A 22,559-nucleotide genomic window follows, 5' to 3' on the forward strand; every position below is an offset into this window, starting at 1 on the left:
TAATGACTCTGAAGATGTCTGGCTGGCAGATGGCCATGGAAAATACACACAGCCATGCTGACTCATGTCTCATACTGTGCCACATATGAAACAGCAATTGAATAAAGAGGACCATTGAGGCTACATCCAGAGCTTTTCAGTGAATCTGGAACTGTGGCCCTCTCTGCCTTATATTTTACATCTATGTTCCTAAATAGACAAAATAAGTCTTGTGAATGCACACTTCCATAATATAGTCAAGTATGGATATTTTTAATAACTCTGTTACTATCGTTGCTTCAGATAATCAAGGTATTCAGAGATTCTGAAGAGCCAGCTTGGAGCCAGGCTTAGGGTTCCCAGACATTACAAGTCGTGGGTGGGTCATTGGAAAGGTCTATCTTCTCTGGGTTTGCTATAAGATGTTAGGACATATTAGTGGATCTCTCCATTGCTGAGTTGATATTTCTTTATAAAGCAAACATACTTACTTGATATATTTACTACAGGAAATATTAAAAATTGTCTTCCCATTTTAACATTTCTGGAACCAAGAAGTATCTGACAATTAGTAAGTACATTTCACCATGAGTTTTCCTGCACAGGCATCCTCCCTCCCCACCAAAACCCAATTATTAAATGCATGGTGCATCTTACAGTTGATGGCGTAGTAGGCATATAGTAGGTCTCATCTGTATCTCATGAATTTATGTTGAATATACACATAATTCCAGAGAAGGATGGAGGTCTAGAGTGGTGAATCCAAAATTTGGAACCACTTCTTTGGTGTGAGCTTGTGCAGATCCCATAAAGGGTGGCTGAAAAGCTGAGGAGCAATTTAGGTAGCCTTGGGGGACTTGGAGGAGAGGGATGTGAATTCAGGTTTTGTGTAGGAGGGGGCCTGGGGAGCCCTTTTGCTTTGGGTTAGAACATTGTAGGGCTATACCCCAAGAGTAAGAGTAAACCAAAAGAAGTACACAGGCCCTCACAGGAACTGCAGCATAGCTTGAAATCCTTTGAAGTCATGAAATTGGATTGAGATGATACTGGCATTCCCATGCTCCAGATAGCTAACAGAACTGAATTTAAAAAATCCTCTCGCAAGGAAGATAACATTATCCTAGGCAATTTATCTCCACAATTTTAGCAAGTATAGGATTTGTCATACAATATAAAATAACCAGTCACATGAGGAGACAAAGGAACAAGAGCAAAAATAAGGAGAAACAATAGTTAATAGAAACTCTAGATATTAGCATTGGTAGATGAGGACTTTAAAACAACTGTCTTCAAAATGTTCAAAGATACAAAAGACAAGAAGGAGAATTTTGGCTGAAGACTGGAAACTATAAAAATAACCAAATGAAAACTCTAGAAATGAAAAATACAATAGCTAAAATTAAGAACTTAATGGACGGATCTGCTTAAATAATTAAAAGGAGCCAAAGAGAAAACTAGTGAACTGGAAGATATTTCATAGGAAGTATCCAGAATAAAGAACAGGAGAAAAAACAAAAACAAAAAAACATACAAGAAAGGGTTAAAGGCAAAAAAGATGCATGTAGTTGGAATTCCAGAAGAAGAGAAAGAGGATGGAGCAAAAGCAATATGAGACTTACCCACAACTGAAGAAGAAAATCAAGGCACAGATTCAGGAAGCTCTACAAAGCCTAAGGAGAACAAATAAAAAAAAATTCACAACTTGACACATCATGGTAAAACTGGTAAGAATCAAATATGAAGAAAAAAATATTAAAAAGTAATAAGAAGAAAAAGAGAGAGTACCTTCAAAGGAGTGACAAAAACTGACAATGAAAGTCCAAAGACAATAGATGACACCTTCAAAGTCCTGAAAGAAAATTACTGCCAACCTAGAATCCTATACCCAGTGAAAGTATCTTCCAAGAATCAAGGTAGGGGCCGGCCCAGTGGTGCAGTGGTTAAGTTTGTATGTTCCGCTTCTCGGGGCTTTGGGTTCGCTGGTTTGGATCCTGGGTGCCAACATGGCACCACCTAGCATGCCATGCTGTGATAGGTGTCCCACATATAAAGTAGAGGAAGATGGGCACGGATATTAGCTCAGGGCCAGGCTTCCTCAGCAAAAAGAGGAGGACTGGCAGTAGTTAGCTCAGGGCTAATCTTCCTCAAAAAAAAAAAAGAATCAAGGTAAAATAAAGACATTTTTAGACAGACAAAAGGTGAGAGAATTCATTATATCAGACCTGCACTAAAGAAACACTAAAGGGTCTCTTTATGCAGCGGGAAAATAATTGCAGGTGGAAGGCTAGAGATGCAAAAGAGGATGAATGGAAAGAGTAAATATGGGGATAAATTGAATTTATGTAATTATGTAAAGCAGTAATAATAAAAATAAATACTAAAAAATGGTATATACGTCAGGAAGTATTTTAATTATGTTAACATGGTTTTAAGAATTTTAGGTTGTATTATTGGGGAAGAGGGTAAAATTAATATTAAGTTTTAATAAGTCAAGGAAGCATATTATAACTTCTGGGATAACCACTAAAAGAATAGTAAAAAGATAGAGAAAAAAGAAAATGCCAAAAAGAATTCAAACAATTCAAAATAGGGGAAAGAAAAGAGAGGAAGAAAAGAAAAGAGAATGGACAGAACCAATAGAAGGATAGCAGATTTAAATTCAAAGAGCTCTGTGATTAAATTAAGTATAAGTAGATGAGATGCTCCAATTAGAAAAGAAAGATTGTTAGAGGGATATTTAAAAATTGTACTATTTGCTCTTTACAAAAGATATCCCTAAATAAATCATGGGACATAAATATAATGGAAATTAGCATTTATGTAAAACTGAGTAATATTAAAAATACGACATACTCAAACTCATGGGATGCTATACCTAGAGGGAAATCTAAAGTATTAAATGCTTGTGTTAGAAAAGGAAAAAGGCTGGAGGTTCATGAACTAATGATCCGTCTTAAGAAATCTGAAAAAGAACAGCAAAACAAACCCCCTCAAAAAGAAGAGAACTAATAAAGAGAAGAGCCAAGTTTTATGAAATTAAAACCAAACGCTTACTGGAAGAGATCAACAATGCATTGCCTCTGAAACTTGAATTAATACACATGACCTCAACTTGAGCATCACCTCTGTCTTCCTGATTTTAGACCTTTGTTTCAGGAGAGTGTTTCCATATCGATGCTTCCAGCCAAAGCTCCTGAATCAGAAAATCTCTGCTGATTCAGAGCTGACAGCAGAAAAGAATTGTTCTTTCCCAGTTTTGGTGAGTTCTCCTAACCTTGTGTTTTCTTTGTTTCAGGACAACCGTGTGTAGCAAGGGGAGTGGGGAACAGCAAAGCTTGAGGGCTGTTGACGTGAGAATTGACAGTACCCCTGTTCCTGGCGGCACATACAATGCCCTTTGCATTAAGGATGAAGGTCAGTGCCAGAGTCTTTGTAAAGGTTCTGGAAGGCGTCCTCTTGGGAGTTGCCATCTTAGGTTGGGTTCTCTAGAAGCCACCCTTGAGATGAGGATTCACTGAACATGGTTTATCAGGAAGTCTTCCAAAGAGAAGCCAACAGGGCAGTGGGTCAGTCAACAGGGAAAGAAAGGGACCAAGTGGCAGTACAGTACTACGCAAAGTCCACGGTGGTGGTGAGGTGGGGAGTAACTTTGGCTCAGTCCCTCCGGGCATCTCTGGAGACAGTGTGTGGGTCACCATGGTTTTCCTGATCGGGGTGAGGGAGCAGGGGTATTTATACCACTGCACCTGTCAGTCATTGGTTAAGGGCTGCTTCAGGGAAATGTAAATTCTCAGGCTCTTCTGGTTTTGGTGTGCCCAGGCAAAGGGTTCCAGTAGCCTGAGTGCCACCCTCCAACAAAGAGGCACAGATGCCCCCCAGGAGGCTCTGAGCATAGGAAGAGCAAAGGTATCTACGGATGATGGGCAGACCCTGGACAGTGTTTGCTACAGTTGCTGATATAGCTTGCCCTCAGTCTCTCTTTGTGGTGGGCAGCACACTAGAAAGAAAGAAAATCCTTTTTCCCCAAAAGGAAATTTATAGGATTTAGAAAACTGCTCCGAGGAAGGAAAATTCACCTTCCTTCTGGGAAATTAGCGGAGTGGTGGGGAGAAAACCATAAAGGAGTCTCCGGGGCTGCATTTCATTTGCACTGAAGTAAGTACACGTTCATTATCAGACACACATGCCGTTGAAAGGGAATGTTCGTGCAAATGGAGAAAAAGCCCCCTGCTTACTCATCACTCCTAGAAGTCAGCACAGGTACTGCTGGGCTGCACTTTGGTCTCGTCTGGGAAGTTTTTTTTTTCTTTCTTCTGCTTTTTTCTCCCCAAATCCCCCCAGTACATAGTTGTATATTCTAGTTGTGGGTCCTTCTAGTTGTGGCATATGGGACGCCGCCTCAAAGTGGCCTGATGAGTGGTGCCATGTCCGTGCCCAGGATCCGAACCACCGAAACCCTGGGCCTCTGAAGCCGAGCGCATGAACTTAACCACTCAGCCACGGGGCCGGCCCCATCGTCTGGGAAGTTTTAAGAAATACTAATGCTTGGGTGCCAGTCCTAGAGATTCTGATATAAGTGTTCTGGGCACTGGGGTTTTTAAAAGCTCCCTAGTGATTTTTAACGTGTGACCCAGTTTAAGAAGTGCTTCTCTAATGCAGAGTTTCCAAACCTCTCTGATGATGAAAAATATCAGATGAACTTGTAGAAATACAAACCCTCAGGCTGCATCCCAGAGGCACCAAATCCTAATTTCCAGGGAAGTGTCAGAGGAGTTGATAAATCAGAGAGCCATAGTGAACCCTAAGGCCCTGACTCATCCCTGTTAGATGTTGATGAGTGATAGGCTTCTCTGCTGCTATGGGGTCTCCCTCCAGGAAGGGCTCTTCCTTTGCTGATTGACATGGGAGAGTGTGTTGGGAGAGTCTCCTGAGATCATCTGTTCAATCAGTCAACTGAAGGATGTGACCTTACCCTGGGGAGAACAATATCTATGGGTTTTTTTGTTTTTGTTTTTGAGGAAGATTAGCCCTGAGCTAATATCCGCTGCCAATCCTCCTCTTTTTTTGCTGAGGAAGGTTGGCCCTGAGCTAACATCTGTGCCCATCTTCCTCTACTTTATAAGTGGGATGCCTGCCACAGCATGGTGCATAGATCCAGGCCCAGGATGCGAAACAGCAAACCCCAGGCCACCAAAGTGGAGCATGCAAACTTAACCACTATACCACTGGGCCAGCCCTATGGTTTGTTTTTTAAAAACCACAGAAGTGAATTAAAATGATACTTTGAATCCCAAACATAGGCAAAAGTTCAGATCCCTGAGGAAGGCAGGACAGAGCCAGAAGAAACACAGCATGACCTTCTGTCCTCAGTGATCTCAAAGGAATAGGTAGGGCTTCTGAGTCTTAGCTCTTTCCCCTGGTCAACAAGCGGTATCAGTTAGCTTTTGCTATGTAACATACCACCTCCAAATGTAGTGGCTTAAAACAACAACTCTTTCTTTAGTTCACTGTGTTTTTGGACTGGCAGTTTGTGTTCTGCTTCTGGTCTCAGCTGGGCTCACTCATGAGTCTACAGTCAGCTGCTGGTTAGGTGCTGCTTCTGGGAGTTGGCTGGCTGTTGGCTGGGGTGATGGGGGCAACTGAGCCAAATGTTCCTCATCATCCAACAGGATAGCCTAGGCTTCCCACCTCAGAGGCCTTCAAACAGGTTGTGTGTATGCAAGTGTGTGCCCCTTTTGCCCACAGTTGTAGCGCATGAAGCCAGAGGTTGGAAATATTCGTTTGCACCCTGTAGGGCACAAAGGTCAAAGCCATCGTAGTGACTCCAAAATGGAGTTATTGCCAAACCAATGTAACATGCCTCCTGATATATTGCACTCAGAGGAACACAACTTCAATTCAGTAATATTCCTGCCAAAAATGCATAACTTGAATCTAACCATGAGGAAACATTAGTTAAATGCAAATTGAGAAACATCCTATAAAATGACTGGCCTGTACTCTTTAAAAAAGCATCATGGATAAGAAAAACAGAGAAAGGCTATGCAACTGTTCTAGATTAAAATAGACTAAAAAGACTTGACAACGAAATGTAACTTGTGATCCTGGATTGTATCCTGGGCCAGGAGAAAATAGCTGTAACTGATGAAATCTGAATACAGATCATGAATTAAATAATAGTATTGGATCAGTGCTTGAATTTCCTGATTTGGGGAACTGTCCTGCAGTTATATAAGAGAATATCCTTGTTCTTGGAAATGCATACCAAGGTTTTTAGGGACCAAGGGACATTATATCTACAACTTACTCTCAAATAGTTCAGAAAAGAATTACAGCTATAAATACATATTCATATGTATGTGTACACTCATATATACGTATGTATATATGATATATGTATCTTCCTCTCTATATAGATATCTATATCTAGAGAGAGAGGAGAATGATAAAGCACATGGGGCAAAATGAAAATACATTGGTAAATCTGGATAAAGGGTATTATGGGAGTTCCTTATTCTTACCATTTTTCTATAACTTCGAAATTATATAAAAACAAAAAAGTTCAATAAAAAGTAAAATGGTCTACATAGTCCTCCAAAACAAAGACAAAAAAAAAATCAAACCCTAAGAAACAGAAAAAACTGTGAGCCATGGGGAGCCAACCTGTGAAGCAAATTCATGATGCCTGTCAACTCCTGTGAAGACTGATACCATTTTAGCGAGCGGGCACTGTGTGTGGTTTCTCAGAGTCAAAGTGCTCAAGGGCTCTGCATCCCAGAGCAGCTTGCCTGAGCCTAGCCTGGCCTCCCCTCGCCTCCAGGTCAACAGGGAGGGGCTTATGTGGAGAAGACTGGAGTCTTGGTCCTCCGAGCCTTATTTGTGAGGAGGCTTCAGGTGGGCATGAAGGAGACTCAGGAATGCATGCTGAGGGCTCCTCTCTCTTGGGCTTTCTAGAAAAGCAGGACAGATTCCTCAACTCAGAGAGAGCTCTGTCCCTGTTCTTCTGCCTTTCATCCTTTAGAAAGAGCATGTAAACTGCTCCCACAGGGCCCTCCGCCCTGCTCAGTGGAGCCTTTGTTGACAGCGCAGTCAACAAAGGAAACCTGTGTGCTGAAGGAAGGTGCAGCGACTTAGCAAAGCCCAAGAGAGCAAGCAGTTCCTTGGGTTCCTGCAGAGTGTAGCTGAGGTCTGGTTCAGCATACGCCCCAGTGCAGTATCATTTCCAAAGGTTGCCCTTTTTCCGATGATGCTTCATGGCGCTTAGCTCTGTGCTGCTGCTTCTCTTTGGTAAGAAAGGAAGAATGAAGAGTGCTAACTCCCAAAATGGCGGACATGTCCTCATAATGAGCACAGAAGGAAAATAGAGCCTGTGGAATGTTCAGGCAGCTTCCTCCTGTGTTTCTTTTTTGAAATAAAGTTCATCATGACTGTAGACTTTTCTCCATTTCCTTCTAGTATTTTTGTTTCACTGACAGTGAATTTCCAGCCCTGTGGTGATCTCACTTAAACTAATAAGTGAAGTTATTTTTAACCAACTGGATGCTGATGAAATAAGCTGCCTCCATTTGGGTTCTCTGGCTTTGCTTCTCTTGGCACCTTGTCAGTGGGGTCGATGACTTGGAGTCTGGAGACTTCAAGTCTCGTCTCACCTCTCTTTTGCACCCACGAGGCCCCGCTCTGGGTCTGCTTCTGTTTCTCCCTGTCTAAGACAGGGCTGGCCTGGCTGCTGTTCCCCACCAGCCCACCTCACCTTCTGCATTCCACTTCTCCTGCATGCTTCACTGTTGCCTATAGCTCCCTTAAGAACAGAAATGGAATGATTCCCTTCCTTTATGTCATCAGGAAGAGAGCTGGATGCTCACCTCCTTGAGAGCGATCAGGAATTTTGGAGAGTAGTCAATTCCCAGGTCTGCCTGGAAGAGGCCCCATGCCTCAAGATTGGCTTTGGGGAAATTCTCCGTTGTGATCAGGAGACTGGAACCAATTAATTGCACTGCTTTGAACACCTGATAGCATTCGTTTAGTTCAGGGTCTCCCAAAGGAGTGTGGAAGACTGTGAGTTCATTACCGTTGACCTGGCATTGGCCCTTTGTTTATTTATTTGTCCAGGGTAATGCAAAGTCCAATGCTCAGACTTGTGGGTACTTTAGATAGATAGGTAGGTAGGTAGGTAGATAGATAGATAGATAGATAGGACTTATCTCCACCCCCAAGAAGTTGACAGTGTATAAGGATAAGAGATTAATGTGTTTCCGTGACACAATGGAGGACAGTAATTAGGGAGACTTCCTAAGGCAGTGGAATCTGAAGGATTTTGTTTTGTGGGAATAATGGGTAAGGCAGGGAGGAGAGGACATTGGAGACAGGAGAATAGGGGAAGCAAGGGATCCCAGTGGTTCCGGAGAGACTAGCTCTGGGTGAGCTATTGTATTAGTGCTTCAGGAGAGTGAGTCAGGTTCAGAACATCCCTGGGGGCTCCAGTAGCTGCCAGGCAGGTGTGAGGTGGCTGCAGAGGGCAGTCCAAATACACACCATCACAGTAAGTACTGATGCCCTCTCCCCTGCCACCCACACACCCAGGCTTCGACAGCATCGGTTCTTGCTTTCCCAAGACTGAGCTCTTCCATTCTAAAACAGTGGGCTAGATCAGACCTGATGCACAAACAGCCAGTTCCCAGGAAGGCCAAGTGTCTGGGCAGCCAGAGAAATGGCGCCAATGGTTCCTTAGCCCCTGGGGCAGATACCTCTGTGATATCTCTGTAGCCTGGGGCTGTAGGCACCAACAACCTGGACAGATTCTCCCCTTCTGTGCTACTCAGAAGACCTGGGGCTGCACTCTGGACCCATTGGCGTGTTCGGCTAGTTGTGTTTGGCTTTCTGGAATGAGATAAACGTGAGGAGGAGCCCAAAGCCCGGCCTCACAGACACACACATGAGCTCCCAGAGCTGAGTACACCAGGGGCAACTTTGTTCTCAAGACTTGGAGGTGCTTAACTATGTGCTGTTCCACAATAGCCTCTGGACCTGCAAGAGTCACTTGCTTAGTGACAGTCTGTCATTAGCTTTCCTAGAAAGTGTCTTTATGGGGCTCAGAATTCTGCAGAAAGATAAAAAACACAAAGCAAGGTGTGCTCCAGATAGAGGAAAGACCACACAAACATTTACAGAATATCTACCAGAAGGACTTATAATACCCCACCAAATCCTCCAGCAGCTTGTGTAGGCTCAGAGTTAGAAGTTGCCCAAAGCCACAGTTAGCAATTAGGATGTGGCTCTTTCTGACTCCAAAGTCCAGGTTTTCTGCCCTGTCACACAATGTACCACAGGAAGCGACGCTTTCTTGAGCCCACGTCGGGGCACGTGCACCCACGCAGCCCACATTGCGTTGCAGAGTAGCAGTGAGTGAGCAGCTCTCCTCACAGAGTCGGGTCCCTCTCTTGTGTTTGCCTGAGGCCTCCAATTTCCAGCTGCACTTCTGTTCATGCTTAAAAAGAATGAATAATGTACATTCCATGGCCCTTCATGTCTCCTCTTTTGTTGGTGAAGATGAGCTGAGAGAAACATCGGGGATGTGGGAGGAACCTGGCGCTGGAGGGGAAGTTCAGAGGACGACCTGGTGGCTCAGGGGAGGTGGGCCTGGACCGCCTCGGTGGTGGTCAGAATCCCCTTGACTATGACATAGGGTAACACTCAAGTGCCTTCCCTCCTTAGGAGCCCATGATCAAAGCCACTCATATGCAATTCGGATACAGAGCGCTTCCTTCTTTCTGTCTCCTGGCCCCTCTCCGTATCCACCTAGGCCTGACCTGCCTCAGTTTACTCAATAGTAAGGTCATTTAAAGGCCTGTCTTCCCGGACATGGGGACTCACGTCCACACAGCTAGCTCTCTTAGTGTGACTTTTGGGCAGCTCATCAGCTTACAGCACACGTTTGACTCTTCCTCTTATCGTTTCCCTCCAGTAAAGCACACACGAGCATTCTTCTGTTTGTAGAGGCTGAGGGTTGCAGGTGTACTTTACAGATCGAAAGTGTTTAATGGAAGAAGCAACACTTGTCTGTGACGATAGACCTAGGAGGCCTGGTCTAAATTCCAACCACACCTGTCTCCCTCGAACTTCAGAATCTCATTTAGTACAACTGATTCCACCAACCACGGAGGAATTGCTGGGCGGGGTTACTGTCAGGAGAATCCTCAAGTGGAGAGACAGCGCTAATGCCTTCCAGGAGCCTGTTTGGGGAGAACCAATGGGTAGAATTTACCAAAATAATATTATTTTAAGATCACATAATGGTCCTCCTCAGAGGGGTCAAACCAATTACTAGCATTACTGCCCATCTTGAACTCAGCTGGGGGCTGAGAGAAGCGTCTGTGATGTCGTCAAGGAGAGTGAAGTGTCTGCAGGAGGGAGAGGGCAGCTGGAGGCTGGGTAGACCATCAGGGGTTGAATCAGAACTGCTTTCTAAACCCAAAATGCTAATGGGGTCACCTCTGGGCAGTGGAAGGGGCCGATCTTGGGGAAGGGGTGTTTTCACTTTCTACTTTTAACGCTTCTGTACTGAATGAATTTCTTACCATGATCACAAAAGAAAGAAAGGAGGGAGGAAGGAAGGAAGGAAGTGGGAGAGGGAGGGAGAGAGGAAGAAAGAACTAGCAATTAGAATGAATGGAGTGAGAGCTATGACATGGAGATCTTCCAAGACGTAGTGTGCAGGTCTCAGAATAAGTATAAGACATCCAGTTCATGCTTTAAAAACACTTATTTTGTGCAGGCAAGAGCTTGGTGTGTTTGGGAAAGTGTGCCTGGATGGTTCAGGCAAGGGGAGAGTGGTCCAAGATAGGGCTGGAGAGGTCGGGAAAAGAGCTAGATATGCAGGGGTGAGAGAACTGGACTGACTTTTAAGGGAAAGTGAGAAACTGTTGTGGGGTTTGTGGATAGGAGGTGACTTTTGACCATTTTCTCAAGATCATTCTGGCTGCCAGTGGTGCAGTCCAGTAGAGGAGGAACCCCCAAACCTGTCCTCTGTGCAAAGTGCTCTGAGCCCCTTGTTTATGACAAGAAGGTTCATCGGAGCTGAACCATTGTGTGCTCAGAGGAAACAACCCCTGGAACACAATGGTGCACGGTGGTTAGTCCCGTGGACTCTCTACCCAGAATCCCTGGGTTCGAATCTTGGCTCTACCGCTTACCTGCCTTGGGAATAATATTAGAATCCAAGACATAAAGTTGTCAAGAGGACAGAATGGGTAATGCAAGTAAATCACTCAGCCCAGTGCCTGGCGCAGAGTGAGACCTCAGCAATACAGTATGAGCTGTGACTATGATTAGTTTCTAGCACACATGAACTCTAACAATACAGAGTGATCATAGCATGGTTTCTTCCTTCACCTTGATGTCACACTATTTCCAATCAATCAACCCATAATTTCTTTCCAAATCATTGAGCAAAGTTTAGTATGCATGTGCCATGCAACTGAGCAATTCCACACCTAGATATTGACCCAGGAGAAACTTAGGACCACAAGAACCTGGGCACACAAATGTTCATAGCAACTTTGTCATAAAAGCCAAAAACTGAAAGCAACCCAAATGTCCATCCACTGGTGAATGGATCAAACAATTGTGGTCTATCCACATCATGGATTACTATTTGGCAATAAGAGTAATGAAATATTAATACATGCTAAACATGGATGAATCTCAATAACATTATGCTAAGAAGCCCAGCATAAAAGGTTACGTACTGTATTATTCCATTTGAATGAAATTCTAGAAAAGGCAGAACTACTACTGATGGACAGTAAAACAGTGGTTGCTTGAGGTGGGGTTGCAGAGGGCATCCAAGGCCGAGGGCGAGGAGGAAATTGTTTAGGAGAGGTGTTCTATACCTTGATTGTGGTGGTGGTTACACAGTTGTATATGTTTAGCAAAAATTATTAAGCTGTACACTTAAATTTGGTGAATTTTATTTATATAAATAAAATCTTAATGAAACAGAACAAGAAAAAATCATCAAGCAGCTTTACAATTCCAAAATTCTTTCTTTCCAAAGCTTTCCTGCATCTATCATCTCATTTAATCCTCAGAGCAATACTGTAGGGAGGAGATTATCTTTCTTTTTATTCAGATGAGGAAACTGAAGGACAGAGAGGTCATGCGGCTCCTGGGAGGTGCAGATGGGAGCTGTCACCCACACGCATTCCTGTCCTGCTCTTCCCAACCCTGTGCAGCAGGTCCCAAGACCCAGTCAAGCCTGATGCTTCCATCTCTACCACTTCTGTTGACCCTGAGGCTGCACCTCTAATAATAGACTTGGCATGTGCTTCGGACTTTTGACTTCAGGAAGAGAATAATAACTAACATCTGTATAGCATCCACAATGTTACCTGTGTTCACTCATTTAATCCTCACAACAACCCTGAGGAAGTTACTGTTATCCTTATTTTACAGATGAGGAAACTGAGGCACAGCAAGGTTAAGTAACTTGCCAAAGTCACACAGCTAGTAAGTAGGGGAACAAGGACTTAAACCCAGACACTAAAGGGCTTTTGTTTTCTGAGGTGCTCTTTTCTTTTTACCTCTGAATTGCTCATCTTCCCAGGGACGGCTATTCCAGCCGAGATGGATAAATCTCATATGAGGGGACCCTGCCTTCAGTTTTCCCAGGACAGTCCATGGTTATGGTGGTTGTCCCACTGTAATGATTGACAGGGCTCCCTCTCATTTTCAGAAGTGTCCTGGTATGGATAATAAATTATATAGTCACCCTAGCTATTATCAATACTTGATCATCAATCAAGGCTTGATGTAGAAAATTCCCTCTGGGGGAGGGTGTGTGGATGGTAGAATAGTTACAAGTGGATCTGTGCTTCACCCTGCTCACTACAGAGGTCCATTGTTGTTGGAAGCAAGACAACCTGACAGATCCAGAAATGCAGCTCATGCCCGTGGTACGGTTGGGGGATCTTTCCTGCAAATCCTCTTGTGTCGTCATTTGCTGCTTTCATGGACCATAGCCCAACTCCGAGAGTTTGCATCCATCAGCAATCCCTCTGTGTTCCCAGTTCTTCTGGCTGCTTCTCACCTTGAACGAAGCTGCTGTCACTGACCATTGTTGCCATATTAACAATGGGAAATATGGGCCCATATCTGATCTGATCTTACGAGCCATTTTGTTTTGCCCTTTCATGGCCACAAATGGCATTTAATTCCTGTTCAGTCATCATGTACTTGGCTATATTTGGTTTATGGGAACTGGGCATTCAGTTACCATGATTACTGGAAGAATGATTCAAAAGATCATCAGTCTCCAACTATTTACTTGGGAAATGGAATTCATTTTTATTTATGTTCCTGTTAAGTTCCAGGCTTGTAGTGGGCACTGGGCAAAGCATAAGCTCATTTAACTTTGGGAACAGCCCTATGAGATAGGTGTTATTAGCTCCACTTTACATATTAAATATATTTTCTAATTATAAACATGAATATGTGGTCATTGTAGTAGAAAGTATAAGAAAATTTAAATCACTCATAATCTGTCTGCCATGAGATAACTACTTTAGCATCAGTCTTTTTTTCTCCTACATTTTTATTTGGTTTACCAAATTGGGATTGTATGGACAAAATTCTGTTTTTTTCACTCACTAATATATATCTTCTCATGGCATTGCATATTCTTCAAAGGATGATTTTTAATGGCTATTATAACAATCCATTATACGAATGTACCATAAATTAAACATTCTTCTGTTATGAGACATTTTGGTAGTTCCATGGTTTTCACTATAATAAATAATGCTATGATTGAACATCCTCATATATATATCTTTTTGCTCATCTTTAATTATGTCAGGCTCTTTTTATAGCTACGGTTTATTGAGAACTATGTGTCAGAAATTGCACTAAGCTTGTCTGTTGTGTACTATTGTGTACAGACATTGTCAACTCCCTATGCGACAGCCACTCCCTCCCCGACTCCCCAACAGTTTCCCCCTCTGAGAGCTGGTGGTTAACATTTATCAGCACACCACTGGTCAGTTAGGGGACTAAGCAAGCAGCAAAGAATTACAAGACAAGTGAAAGGTGTCAACATTTCAAAAGAAAGGGAATTATTTTAAGGAATCAAAACAAATAAAATCACTCGAAACTGTTTAGAAAATCATATTCTCATCAAGCTGTTACTCCATGTCTCTCTCCCCCTCTTCATAGCCCCAGAAATCCTCTACTTGAAATAACGGTCTCCGTTATCTCCCCTCCCATCATTCCTTTATTCCTCCATCCACTGCTTTCTGGCTGCTGTCCCATCACTGAAGTGACACTGCTCTCACCAAGGTTACTGGTAGCTTCCCTATGGCTAAATATAGTAGCCATTTCTCAGCCTGTGTTTTGCTTGCTGTTTCTGTAGCCTTAAGTACTTGACCATGCACTGCTCACTGAAACATGTTTTCCCTTGATTTCCTTTGGGTTTTCTATCTGTCTGGCTGTAGTGGTGACCTTTGTGAACTCCTCGTTCTCTGCTCACCTCCTTGAGCCTCTGACTTGGGCCCTCATCTTTCCTCACTCAACACTCCAATGGCTTCAATTTTCATCTAAATGCTCATTAATCCCAAATCGTTTTCTCAAGCCTAGGTGTCTGCACTGAGTCCCAGATTCTATACATACAGCTACTTATGGACACTTCCCCTGGAACTTCAACCTCTGTGGGTCCCAAGCTGTGCTCATGATGCCTCGGCCTCCCTAGCCCCTCCCTTGGCCCTGATGCTCTCCTGTACCCCCACGTCTTTTCAGTCCTAAATTCTGTGCATTTTTTCTCAGTATCTCCCAGATCCACTTGGTTCTTGCACCTCATTTCAGCTCCTGTCCTGCTATCTTGGTCATCTCCAGTAGCCTCCTAACTGGTCCCCTAGTTTCCAGGCTTGTTTCCTCAATCCGGTCTCCACACTGCAAAGCAGGGCTCCTTCTAAAGTGCTGACGGGATCATGTTATTTCTGTTTTAAACTCTTTAATGGTTCCCCATGCTCCACCAGAAAAATTCCAAACTTCCTACCTAGTTTATATGGTCCTCCATAAACTCATGCCTGCCTGCCTCCCTTGTACTTTATGCTTCAGTCTTACTGACTTAACCCCATTCAAATAATAAGAGAGGCTCAGATATCAAAACACATTTTAAAGCCACGGTAAACAAAGTCATTTGGCACCAAGACACAAATAGACAAATACTTCAGTGCAAAAGGCTGAAAGGACCATAACAGATACGACATACATAAGTATATAGTGCGGGGAATAGTTGAAACTTCAGGTCACTGGGGAAAGGATGGATGGATTATTTGAGAGTTAGTACTAGGTTATCAGTTAAGAATTTGGGAAAATAAGACAATGGATTATTGTATTGATATATGTAGATCTCCTATAGGTTGATAAGAAAAAGATGTGGACCACAGTAGAGAAATATTTTTAAGAAATACAGTTGGTGAATAAATATTCAACTCTTTTACCAATTAAAGATAGGCATGTTAATATAAGAAATCGCTTTTTTGGCCCATGAAACTGTCAAAGTTTACAAAGAATGATGGTCTCCAGTGTTTTGAGGAGAAACAGGCAAATTTATATACCACTGCTAGGAGTGTAGATTCTTAAATACTCATATTCAACTTGGCACAACCTATCAGAAGCTTTAAAAATATATATGCCCGTTCAACCATCAATTCCACTTTGAATATTTTATTCTAAAGAGATTGGCATTGATGAGTACAAAGGTATGTTACAAAAATGTTCATTACTTAGTAGGGAAAAAATGGAAACAAAGTTAATTTCCCAAAAGAGGGGGTCCATTATGGTAAATCCATATAAATGGAATAATATATAGTCATTTACAAATAAGTTCAAATAATACAAATATTTGTTGACAGGGGAAAATTTCACAATATAGTGTTAAATTAAGCTGCAAAACAAAACAGTTATAGTTTGGCAAAATATTGTGTGCGTGTGTGTATGTATGTTTGTGTAACACTGAAAAGGTAAAAACCATGTTAACAGTGGTTATCATTGGTGAAATTAAGGGAAAATTTTTATTTTTCCTGTGATGTTTCTTCCCTGTGAGTTTTTCAAATTTTCTGGCTTGTGTAAGAATTACCTATAGGGACAATTTTAAAACTTTGTATCATGAAAATTTTCAAACAAACACAGTTAGGGAGAATACTATACCAAATCCCCATGTAGCCATCACCCAGCTTCAATAGTTATCAATATTTTGCCAATTTAGTTTCATCTTTTTCTGCCAATGTTTTTCTCCTATTGAGATATTTTAAAGCAAACACTGGATGTTGTATCATTTCATTCTAGAACACTTTTTAAAATAATTTTTTTAGGACGAGAAACTCAGGAACTAGTATTGTGTAGATTCCATGTGATAGTAATTGATTTAGATCTATTAATTGACATGGGGGTTATTTGCATATGAACTCTCCTACATCTCACAAACACTGTAGTGCTTCCTCAGTAGACAGCATGCAAGTTGGAAACCACTATCTTAAGTCATGGATCCTTGTCAAATGCAGTCCCTTTTAGGAGTGGTCGTGAATAATTTTCAACCATTTATATTTCATGCTGAATAAATTGCTGAGTTTTTGGAGGAGAGGTATTTTTTAAGTTACTTCATTGAAGTATAATTTACGGGAGCAAAATGCACAGGTCTTAAGTTGATGAGTTTTGACCAAGTATACACTTGTATAATCAACACCCAATCAAGATAAAGAACATTCCCTTCACCCCCAGAAAGCTCCCTGGAGTCCTTTTCCAAAAGTCCTCCGCCCCTCCCCATCCAGCACAGCCAGAAGCAATCTCTGTTCTGATTCCTATCACTGTGTATGCGTTTTGCCTGTTTTTGAGGGTAGGTTTTTATCTAGAGCAGTAGTTATCCAAGGATGGTGCCTGGACCAGCAGCATCCACATCACCTGGGAACTTGTTATACATGCAGATTCTTGGGTCCTAACTATGACTGGGTCAGAAACTCAAAATACAGCTATGTGTGTGCTTGTGTTACAAGCCCTTCAGGTGATTCTGATGTGTGTTCGAGTTTGAGAACCAAGAATAAAATTGGATGGAGCAGGGAGGGCAATGCTGGTTGTGTATTGGGTGGAGTAGGATGAGTGGGAGCTGGGCAGGTATGCGTGAAAGACAACTTCATAGCTTAGGTTACACCAAAAGGAAGGAGTAAGGGTCAGGTATTTGTGTTAGAACTTCTACCTCTTGGTTTGTGAAATAATAATGGGGCTTTACAGGCTCTTCTTTAGAATTTCAAAAGTCATGTTGAAAGTCTTAGAATTTCTCAAAATAAAAGCATCACTTTTCATATGAGTTTTAAACTCTGTGGAAACACTGGATATCAGAAGCTCTGATTGGCAAGCAAATGTGTCCTTTTAAATCGAAAAAATGAGTCGCTGTTTATTCATACTATTTGTTTGATTGGACAAGATCTTTTATAAAATCTTTTTTCCTTGGAAAGGAAAAAAATAGAATTTGCTCTTTCTGTTGAAAGCCAGCTCTAAGGTTTGAGAAATCCACAAGCCGCAATCCCCACCTGCAGAATAATTGAGAAGTTGCTGTGAAGACTTTCCAAATGTAAGTTTCTTTAGAGAGGAGAGGAGGGCCCAAGTATTTAGCCAGCTATTTTCCATAGCTCCCTTGTGAGTTTCAAGATGGGAAAGTTAGTGAAAGGAACTAATTCAAGTTGCACCTGGATATGAGTGGTGTTTTTGGCACACATTTAGTTGTGTTAGCGCATGGAACTGTTGTCCTGGAGCTTCTGAAATCACACCAGCTAAGAAGCAGTGTGTTTCCTGTCTTGAGCATTTGTGGGAAATCCAGAAACACATGATTTGTGTATCCAGACACTCAGGAGTGTTATTGTGGTTTTCCTGAGCCAGATTCTAGCCCCTGGATTCTGGAAATTAACTCTCAGGAAGAAGATCCCACGAGTCTAGTAGGGTGTGAATTTGGCCTGAAGTTCCCCTTTATCTACTCACAAAGCAGTTACCTGCTCCTGGATTTTCCTTTCAAGAAGTTGGTGTTATGTTCCACAAATAGAGCTGGGTGAGCCAGAAGATATTTACCGGTCCTTTGATAGTGAGTATTGGATGAAGAGCCTTCAGTTCGCGGGAACTAGATCCTGGTAAGAGGAGAAAACATCCAGCATGAGTCATAGGCAGCTGAGGATGGTGGAGAGAGAGACAGAGCCTTTTGCCCCTGAGATACTAGCTGGAATTCGGTCCAGCCTGACTTGACTGAGGCTGATGACTTTGGTCCATTCTTCTCAGGATGCCCTGCTCAGGCCAAGTGACCCCAAGGATGATGCCTCTCTGCTCGGGGGGGGGTGCCCCTGGATTTGTGGCAACTTTCAGATGGCTGCCTGTCCCTACTTGCTGCATAGGTGAAATAAACCCTTGATCTCATGGGCTGTGCAGTCAAGGCGGTTTTGCTTGAAATGCAGCACTCTGCACTGGCTTTCCAAAGGACAGCCACGCTTTTTCATTCAAAATCTCTCGTGTTAAAGAACGTGCATAGCTGTGACTCTTTGAGAAAGTGCTACCAGAAGTACAAGCTGTCAGGCCAAGCAGGGTGGCTTAAAGCACAAGTTGTATTTTCTATTTTCATCTTTTCTTAGCATATATTCTTTTAAGCAATATGCTTCTTAGGTAATTTGATTGCATAAGGACTTAAGGCTCTCCTTTCAAACATAAAAAATTAGAAGAGGAAATTTGAATTAAAAATTATTTCCTTTTTTTCAAAAAACAAAAACAAAAATTTTTCCTTTTTTTCACTGCATCACTTTGAGGCAGCAGATCCCCTTCTAGAAGTTTATCCTAATGAAATAGGATATGTGCAGAAAGGTACATATGAGGCTGTTCATAGTAGCATTGTTTTTAATAGTGCAGATTTGGAATCAGCATAAATGTCTGTGTAATGATTAAATAACGTGTGCTATAGTGTAGCCTTTCAAAAGCTTGAGGTAATTTTTAGTACTAATGTGGAAAGAGCTCTAGAACATTAGGGGGGGAGAAAAGGACTTCTTGTTTCTGGTCCAGGATGTAAGGAAAGAAATTGAATCAATAATTAATAACATTCCAAAACAGAAAGCACCAGGCCCAGATGAGTTCACTGGTGAATTCTACCAAATAAGGAAGAAATTATACCAATTCTCTACAATCTCTTCTAGGAGTGAGAAGCAGAGAGGATACTAACTCATTTTTTGTGGCCAGCATTACCCTAATACCAAAATGAGACAAAGACATTACAAGAAAAGAAAACTACAGACCAATATCTCTCATGAACATGGAGCGAAAATCCTCAATAAAAATATTGGCAATTTGAATCCAACAATATGTAAAAAGAATTATACACTGTAATCAAGTGGGATTAATCCCAGGCGTGCAAAGCTGGTTCAGCATTCAAAATTCAATTACTGTAACCCGTCATATCAAAGGCTAAAAAAGAAAAAGCACATGATCATGTTGATAGACACAGAAAAAGCATTTGACCAAACCAACACCTATTCCTAATTAAAACTCCCAGCAAACTAGGGATAGAGGAGAACTTCTTTAACTTGATAAAGAACATCTACAAAAAATGTATAGTTAACATCATACTTGATGGGAAACTTGAAGATTTCCCGCTAGGATATTTTTTATATTTTAAATGCAGTTTATTCTATCTATAACTACCTCAGAGGAGGCAGTGGGGGAGGGGCTTCAGACCACAGCAAGTGCGCCCACTGCTGCCCCAGATCTGTAACCATTAACCTCGTTCCTCAACTAACACCATTGAAAGTATCGTTCCACATCATCGGGCTGTGTGTTTGCTTATGTGCCGTGGACCACTGAGCCCAGGGGTGTCACCCGAGTGGAACTCAAGGGCTCTTGCCAATGTGGAAGGAGGAAGGCTTGGGCCCTCCCTGCCTTACTTTTTGTGCTCCCTCACTGGCCAAAGCCTTGGCTGGGCCCCTTAGTGGCTGCTTCTTGGACCAGCCACAGGTTTTTCGTAAGCAATTTACAAGTTTTAATACAATCCAGTCTACGTTCATTCCTAAAAGGCTCATTTCCAGTAAAAAAGAAAAATATGCCAGTAAAAACATTCTCACAGGAGGACCAGGGCAGGGTTAGAAAGGGGACCTGGGCCATATCCCCCAAGAGTGACTCCCGGGGCCAGCTTGAGGGCAGGCCCAGGAAGAGGTTCCAGGGCAGGGACGGGCTCTTCTCCATCCGCAGATCCAAGCCTCAGGCTCCCCTGCAGAGTGGACCCGACTGTAAACTATGGACTTGGGGTAATAATGATATGTCGATGGAGATACATCACTTGTAACAAATGTACCGCTGTGGTGCTGGATGTTGCTAGTAAGGTAGGCTGCGCATGCGTGGGACCAGGGGGTACACAGGAGCTCTTTGTACTTTGCATTTAATTTTGCTGTGAACTTAAAACTGCTCTAAAAAGTAGTTTATTTTTTTAAAAAGCAGGTACTCAGTAATACATATGATGTAATCCCATTTATGTTAAAAGCCACACACACACAGAACTGTTATATATCTATCCATCTATGTGTGTATGTATATGTGTCTGTATCTATATGTATCTATATCTGTATTATTTGTATATACCAAACTGTTACCAGTGTTACTGTCAGGGTTGAGGTTGGGGGAGGGGAGAGGCACCATCTCTGTACTCTATAGTCTGGAACAATTTAGCTTTTGACAGAGTAGCCCTTTGTCACTTATGTAAATAAGGCAAAAAAGGGGCTTGCTGCAAAGCATATGTCTCTGGGTCCCCCTTTCAAGGAGACATTACAGGGTAAGGCTGCCTGGCAATTTTAAAATACAACGTTGTAGCGCTTTGCAGCACATTCATTCACTCAACAAGTATTTTTGAGTGCCTCATTTGTGCCAGGCATTCTGCCAGGCCCTGGGGATGCCAGAGTGAAGGGGAAGCAGCCCCTGGGAGCCCTGTTCAGGGTGCAGGCGGTACCCAAGGAGGGGAGAGTTGCTTTTTAAGTTTGTCTTTTCCCAGAGTTTGGGAAAGCTGATTGTGATCCTTCTCCTCAGAGAAGCCGTGCGGAGACCCGCCTTCGTTCCCACACACCATCCTGCAGGGACGCACCGGCTTGGAGATGGGGGATGAGCTGCTGTATGTGTGTGCCCCGGGCCACGTCACGGGCCATCGAGAAACCGCCTTCACCTTGCTGTGTAACAGCTGTGGGGAGTGGTACGGCCAGGTGCAGGCCTGCGGGAAAGGTAAGCCGCCCCGGCTGGGCCACCTCCACCTGCCCACACACTGTGAGCCACGCAGCTCCACTTCTGCTGGTGGCCTGTGGTGGACTCTTCTCCACAAAAGTCCCTTTCAAAGAGACTTTCAGATTTTTCCCTTGAGTTCTGGACCTGGCAACATGTCCGCTTGGGCGTTCCTACCGCGTTTCAAAGGCCATGTATCCACAAGTGAGCTCTTCGTTTTCCATGCTGGGGGTAAAGGATGAACAAAACCCTCTCTTCTTCAGTAAGGACAGAGTTGACCTTGGGTTAACGTTCTAGCTTGTTTCCCTGGTCAACATGGCCTGCCAGCTGTGGTACCAAGCAACCATGCGTAGGGTAAAAATGACTCCTGATTGGTGAACTGGGCTGGGAGGGCTGCCATGAATACAGGAGAGGAACCCCAGCTTTGGGCTTCCCTGGGTGTGGGGATTCTTGTGACTGGGCATGATCCTTGTGGGGACCCTGAGAGCTACGCTATGGGTTGTGACAAGAGCTGTCATCTCTTGTGGGGCACGGGGCTTGTAAACCAGGGTGGATCCACAGCCACACATGCGAGTCCTGTTCCCTTGCACCCGAGCCATCATAGGGGTGTCGGGGGCGGGGGGAGGGAGAAGCAGGGAGAGTAACTCCAGGGCAGCCGTGTGGACTGCTCCTACTGGTGATGATTGCCTGTCGCGTGCTGCTGCCTTGCTCTATTCCCTGGCCTGTAGCCTGTGGCTGTCGTGAGTCTGAATGTTTAGTTGAGACTAAAAAGACTCCTGGTGGGCATTGAGCTCCCCAAACCTGATCAGATTCTCCCAGATGTCCCCATTCCCTTATTATCACATACCTGGGGGTCCCAGGCTTCTGCATCCCACCTCTCCCACTATCGGAAATCACCGTCTCCAGCCACAGCCAGGCCTGGCCTCCCCCATCTCGACCTGGGCTATGATTCCTATGCCGTGGACCTCCTGCTAGACCCTGCACTGTTCCTTGATCTCACAGGGCTCCTCTCACCCCAAGACTCCTTCAGGGACCACCTTTCTGACCCCCTACGACATCTGGGTATGGAGCGGAGCCTGGCTCTATAGAGGGGAATGACTCCAGCACCACAGTGTTAACTGAATTTTTGGGACAGTTTGTCCCTAGAATGTCCTGCAGATCCCCTGGGGGAACCATGAGGAGACTAGGGTGCTGTCTTGTATGCAAGATTCATCCACATTGTTGCCTGAGGTGTGGCTTGTTGTCTTCACTGCTATTTACTATCCATATTGTGAATACACTACCATTTATTTCTGCAGTCTGCT

At 43.3% G+C, this 22,559-nt stretch overlaps 1 protein-coding gene and 1 long non-coding RNA gene across 3 annotated transcripts in view; one reads left to right on the plus strand and one right to left on the minus strand.

The window, feature by feature from the left end:
* Window positions 1–22,559, plus strand: part of SUSD5 (sushi domain containing 5) — a 59,336-nt gene that overhangs the window by 13,795 nt on the left and 22,982 nt on the right. Inside the window, exons 3-4 of one of the 2 annotated variants that reach the window (XM_005600855.4) lie at window positions 3,275–3,393; window positions 21,070–21,258. In XM_005600855.4, coding sequence (XP_005600912.2) covers window positions 3,275–3,393; window positions 21,070–21,258 — 308 coding nt within the window. The remainder of the gene's footprint in view (window positions 1–3,274; window positions 3,394–21,069; window positions 21,259–22,559) is intronic. The other variant, XM_023620787.2, reaches the window with a different exon arrangement.
* On the minus strand, window positions 8,044–21,562 carry LOC111768386 (uncharacterized). The gene is made up of 3 exons (XR_002800728.2): window positions 21,433–21,562; window positions 18,015–18,146; window positions 8,044–10,208 (listed from the first exon to the last, which is right to left on the minus strand). It is a non-coding gene; the product is annotated as an uncharacterized lncRNA (long non-coding RNA).

The sequence above is a fragment of the Equus caballus genome, chromosome 16 (genome assembly GCF_041296265.1).
Source record: "Equus caballus isolate H_3958 breed thoroughbred chromosome 16, TB-T2T, whole genome shotgun sequence".
Taxonomy (NCBI): domain Eukaryota; kingdom Metazoa; phylum Chordata; class Mammalia; order Perissodactyla; family Equidae; genus Equus; species Equus caballus.